This window comes from Sardina pilchardus, chromosome 1 (genome assembly GCF_963854185.1).
Source record: "Sardina pilchardus chromosome 1, fSarPil1.1, whole genome shotgun sequence".
In the NCBI taxonomy this organism is placed as follows: domain Eukaryota; kingdom Metazoa; phylum Chordata; class Actinopteri; order Clupeiformes; family Clupeidae; genus Sardina; species Sardina pilchardus.
In genome coordinates, this window is record NC_084994.1 from 12,282,703 (window position 1) to 12,288,762 (window position 6,060).

The following is a 6,060-nucleotide window of genomic DNA, read 5'->3' on the forward strand; positions in this document are numbered from 1 at the left end:
TATCCTGTCATACTAAAGTGTCTCTGTTTTAGCGTCGCTGTATCACCGCCTTAACCTGGTCTGGAGCAGGTTATGTGCTAAGCTATAGCTCAAATTGTGTAAAACTACCACCTACTGACCAATCAATAACCTTGAAAAACAAAGTTTTCACATGTAACTTTCTATCATAAATCTTACAGGTGGAGCTCTGCCTCTCCAAACATGTTGAATCTCCCAGGTGCTTTAACAGTGTTGCAAATATGCCACTACTATGGACATGCTGCATACCATACAACTGATGACCATCAATTTATTTGACGTTATAGGCTAGACACTAAAAATTACCACCCTAGATTAAGCTATCTCTCATAAATGCAGAAGTATTTTTTTTTTTTTTTTAAATATATAGTCTTGTGCATCTCCACGTTTCATGATTGGCCAACATCATCCCAACACTGAGAATGTGCACTGATCTGAGCTGAAAGGCTAGTTATATAAATATATCACATAACTGCCATCGTAGTATCACTTAACTTTTATACCCTTTGTTTAGCCTCGATATGTCTAGATAGCCTAGATATGTTTAACTTGCTTCATAGTATACCCACTGGCCTTCATGTGTGTTAGCAACCATGTGCTTTTGTTTGTATTGGCTTTCTTTGCAAATGACCCCGCCCTCACCTGTCATAATTCACTTGCTATTGTTGTTATTGTCAGCCATTTTGTGCTGAATTGGCTCTTTGTTATGTTGTAATGATTAGCCTCTATTTGAAGCCTGCCTGCCTGCTTGTCTGCCTGTGTTTTCTGGACTGTGTATTTGGACCTGACCATGGCATCTCGGTCGCTGCAGTAGATTTTGTACCCGCCTGGATTGGCGTAGGTGCCCTGTTGAATGTTGGAGGCCATCGGCGCGTACAGATCAGAGATAAGCTTCCGGCAAAGCTCCTCTGACTTGTCCTCATTTTGAGTAATCAGGTCCTTATAGAGTTTTGCCACTTTCTCCTGTCAGGAGGGGAAGGGGGAGCCACAACATGTATTTTAACCATAGCAAAGCCACAGGTCTGTAACAGAGCAATATTGTTCTCTTGTCTTTGATGTGTTTTTGTATTTACATTGCGCTCTTGTGGTTGATGTGTTTTCGTATTAATAATGTTATCTTATGGTTGATGTGCTTTTGTATTGATAAATGTTATCTTGTCGTTCATGTGTTTTTGTATTGATAATGTTATCTTTTGTAAGGAGGAGGAGATCTCAGAGGACGAGGTGGACGGGACATTCAAAACGCTCTTTGGGAAGCTATCGGGAGATGTGAGTGGAGACACACAGACACATACACAAACACACACAAACAAACATAAACAGACCCACACCCACACTCAACCGCAATTTACACATGCTCTTACACACACACACACACACACACACGCACACACACACACACACACACACACACACACACACACACACACACACACACACACACGCACACACACATACCGGTAAATGTAAACATAGACACACGCTCCCTGACACCTAACTCTTGTACAAACATGTAACAGTCTCACAGGCTCTCATGCCCCTGTGTGCCATAGTAGGGCCCACAGTGTTGGCCTTTGACCTGTGAGTGTTTTCTGTCCACAAGCGCTCAGGATGCCAACTTCCTGTGTTTACCTAGCGGCTAAACACCCACTTCCTGTTACCCTACAGGGGAGACTCTTGGACTAGACTGAGATGTTTTGGGAAGAGAGTGCTAGTTCCAGGAAATCAGTAATTGGTGTTGCAGAGCATGTTACAAGACGTCATGATGTCCCTACAGTTTTGAGTAGAGCACAGGTGCTTTATTTGAGCTGAGAGTTGGGATTGTCTGCGCTGTGTAGAATGTGGCTTTTCCGCTTTTTTTTTACCTTGACTTTCTCTTCTCTGTCTTTGAAGGACTCTGAGATATCAGCTTTTGAACTGAAGAACATTCTCAACAAAGTAGTGTCCAAACGTAAGCTCCATCTCCACCTGCTCTCCTCTGACTGCAGACACAGTAACACCTGACATTGGCTACCTGTAACCCCCTTCATTTGATTACACTGTTGTGTACTATAACCATATGGCGAGCACATTGGCTAGATATCTACACAGATTTGTTTTTTGAATATAATATAACAACGTGAAACATATTTAAAAATGTATACGTGGAATATATTTAGTAAACACATTGTAAATTCAATACCATTTTGGATGCTTATTAATCTGACTCGATTCAATTGTACTGTAATGCAAATTCTCATTCTCAACGTAATCATACTCTAAGACACATAACCTCCATTTTCTATTTCTGTTACTCAATTCAATGGCACAGACTAAAAAATAATCATTTTATCTGACTAACCCCATTATTTGTCATATGGAGGCCATCCTAGTAGAAGTGTCAATATGGGTGAATTTAGGGTACCAATATGAGTTGATTGCTATTACAATGATCACACACATCCCTTTTTAATCAAAGTGTCATACAACAATTAACACAATTAATGGTCTTGGCTTGTTTGTTTTCTCAAAATGTTCCAAAAGTGTGTGTGTTTAGCTGGAAAATCAACATTTATAAGGGGGTGACAATAGTTATGCGTACACATATGCACATTTCCACATAGTTTTATGTCACAGTCATCTTAAGGTTGACTTTGTGCCTAGGTGATAAGAAACACCAATGCAGGAAGCGATTCCCTCAAAGCAGGTGTTGTGGTCTCCTGCCCCAGACCTGCAAGGCCCCTTGTCGGGGTTGTGCACCAAGCAAGTTCTTTTAAGATCAGAGAGAAGTGTTTTTATCTATTTATTTATTTATTTTTCTACTTTGCTGGCACTTTTTATATATATAGCGATTCACAGCAACCAACTGCAGTCCTAGACCTGCTGGAGCGTCACAGGGTTTAGAGACTTGCTCAAGGACACAGCAGCGTCTGGCAGGAACTGAACCCACAATCTTTTGGCTCCTGCATGCTAGCACAGTTCCTCAGCTACTACACCTCCACATGCAGTTAAATTGACCTTTGACCCCCTGCTCAGACTTAAACCCACATGGATAGAAATCTGTGAATTTCATCATTTTCAGAGAGCATTCCTGCTCCCATGTCATCTATTAGCCTTACTTTTAAGAACAACAGGAATCTCGTTATATTTTTTTAAGAACTTATTTTTTTGGACAAATTATGGTAGCCTAATAAAATAGGAATGAAAGGTGACGTAGGAATCTTATTCTATATTGGGACTATACTATAAATGCATATCCCAAAATAGAATAATGTTACATGCATTATCTAGCACTATTAGCTTACTCTAGGATTAGACTGGAACACTGTAGGAATACATTATAGTATTTTACACTAGCATACCACCACCATACAGTAGAATAACGGGACACATTGTATAGTATTCCTCTTTTTTTCTCGTAAGGCTACTGCGTGTTTCTCACTGTGTGTGCTGTGGCATCCACCCCTCTCTTCACTTATCAGAATCTTTTGAGACCCCACCACTTCCAAGAGCACCTCCTCTCCTAACACCTCTAGCAAACCCAACACACTCACACTCCCTTGGTCTCCACCCACGTGGCCTACTGCCTCTTCTGACTTCTCTAGTGTGTTTTGCACCAACACTCCTGCATGATCTCAGCCTCTGGTTATCTTGTATTTTATGTAAACACAGTATAACCAATCTGATGTTTCTGTTTTTACGCTGTAGCTTGACTCTGAGTCTTGATTTGTAAGTCGCTATGCAGGTGAATAAATGTGATTGTTCTTCTCAGGCCCTGATATTAAGGCAGACGGCTTTGGCCTGGAAACGTGCCGCAACATGATCAACCTACTGGACGTATCCTCTCAAGTGATTAAGATATTCCACATGTCCATTGAGAATTATGTATTTGAGTTTATTTCTTTGAATTTCTGTTGTAGAATGGTGAAGTGAACATAGATATGTCCCAGTGTAAAGAAAAAAAACCTTGTATTTCTTTAACCGACCTTTCACAGAAAGATGGCAATGGGAAACTTGGTCTGGTGGAGTTTAAGACACTGTGGACCAAGATAGAGAAATATCTGGTGTGTGTGTGTGTATGTGTGTGTGTGGCCTGACCTCGTGGCAGTGACAGTGACAGTGACAGAACCATGAAAACTCTTGACATGTGTTTCAGACCTACAGTATGCATGATGCATGCGTGGGTGTATGTATGTTGTCTGTCTGTGTTTGAGTGTATTTCTGTGTAATTGGTGTATTTTGATGTCTGTGTGTGTGTGTGTGTGTGTGTGTGTGTGTGTGTGTGTGTGTGTGTGTGTGTGTGTGTGTGTGTGTGTGTGTGTGTGTGTGTGTGTGTGTGTGTGTGTGTGTGTGTGGAGATAGAAGATTTATCGTCAGCGAGATGAGGACGATTCTGGTACCATGAGCTCAACTGAGATGAGAGCAGCTGTTGAGGAAGCTGGTGAGTGTGAAGTAGAATGTGTAAGTGTGTGTGTGTGTGTGTGTGTGTGTGTGTGTATCCCTCAGGTTCCTCTCTGAATAATGTGGGTGTGTGTGTGGGTGTGTGTGTGTGTATCCCTCAGGTTTCTCTCTGAATAATGTGTGTGTGTGTGTGTGTGTGTCAGGGTTCTCTCTGAATACTCCTCTGCACCAGCTCCTGGTGGCCCGTTTCAGTGACACTGACCTCACCATCGACTTTGACAATTTTGTGAGCTGCCTGATACGGCTGGAGTCCATGTTCCGTACGTCTCTCTTTCTTTGTTTATTTGTCTCTCTCCCTCTCTCAGTCTATCTGTCTCTTTTTTCTCTTTCGCTCTTCCTCTCTGTCTCTCCTTTTTCTCTTTCTGTCACTTTCGTTTTTCGCCGTCTCTCTTTCCTGTCTTTCTTTTCCCTCTATCTGTCTCCATCTCTCTCCCTCTACCGTTCTCTCTCCTTCTCTCTTTCTCTCTGTCCATCCATCTCTGTGGGTCTCTGTCTCCACTATGGCTTAACGATCATTTTTCACTCCCACTCTAGAAATATTTCAGACTCTGGACACGGATGGTTCAGGAAAAGTTGAGTTCAACATGTTTCAGGTGGGTCGGCTCAAACTCTTCTCTCAAAATCAAACAAAAACAAAATATATTGTTTTATACTGTTTCACCATTGCAATGGTCTGGACGCTGTAGAATTGTGTGTGTGTGTGTGTGTGTGTGTGTGTGTGTGTGTGTGTGTCCATGTGACGGATTAATGTGTATAGTGCTTGGAGGGGTAGGATATGTTTATCATGTTTTGTATTTTATCTCCCCCTAGTGGCTGTATTTGACCCTACTGTGAATTTCAAACCAAATGACCAGCAGGGCGGCGCTCTGCACTCGCTCCAGTTACTTCTTCTGGACACTGTTACTGTAGCCTACTGCCCCATCACCCTGCAAAACACTTTTTATTTGTTTTTGCTGATTGCATTGGAGTTAGACCATGACACATATCAGAGGGGGAAAACTCCAGCTTCAGAGAGTAAAAGTCTGATTGTGTAATTGGTTCTACTTGTGCACTTAGCACAGGCGATCTCGTCAATTAGCTGCTCTACCTAGCTGAAGAGTTGTGCTAATTAGATTCAGCTGGTTTAAATGAATGGTATGCACAGATATGTGGTAGGACATTTACTCACTGAAACTGGAGTTTTCCACCTCTGTCACATATTTGCAATCAGTATGTAAAACGGCTTGACATCCTGTATTCTGCTCTTGTTGACAATGGTGTAATTAGTCAATAGACTTACACAACTGAATAATTCTAGTTAACTATCATCAGTTATACAGCACCTTAGTAATAGCCATCATGTTTTCATCAACGGTCTAATACAAACTTGTATATTTTTGTACAGTAAAAGGTATTACCTCTTGTTGTCTGAATTCTTATTGCCAAAACCCCTAACCATGTATATAGCAACATTAACAGTGAGTAAATATTTTCTCAACAATCATCTGAAAAGTAGTGGTTATACATTGATATTGATACTCGACATAATGTGCATACACCAACACATACAGCAACAAGAAACGTTTTGATATAAACAATTCTTCTTTAAAACCCTCTTTAAGA

At 41.2% G+C, this 6,060-nt stretch overlaps 1 protein-coding gene across 1 annotated transcript; it reads left to right on the forward strand.

Annotated features, from left to right (window-relative positions):
* Positions 1–1,182: 1,182 nt before the first annotated feature.
* LOC134076420 (calpain-1 catalytic subunit-like) lies at positions 1,183–5,860 on the forward strand. The gene is made up of 8 exons (XM_062531478.1): positions 1,183–1,287; positions 1,912–1,969; positions 3,770–3,834; positions 3,993–4,061; positions 4,360–4,438; positions 4,560–4,718; positions 4,993–5,051; positions 5,269–5,860. Exons 1-8 carry the CDS (start codon positions 1,183–1,185, stop codon positions 5,290–5,292), a joined length of 618 nt encoding a protein of 205 aa, XP_062387462.1. The 3' UTR covers positions 5,293–5,860.
* The last annotated feature ends 200 nt before the right edge of the window (positions 5,861–6,060 follow it).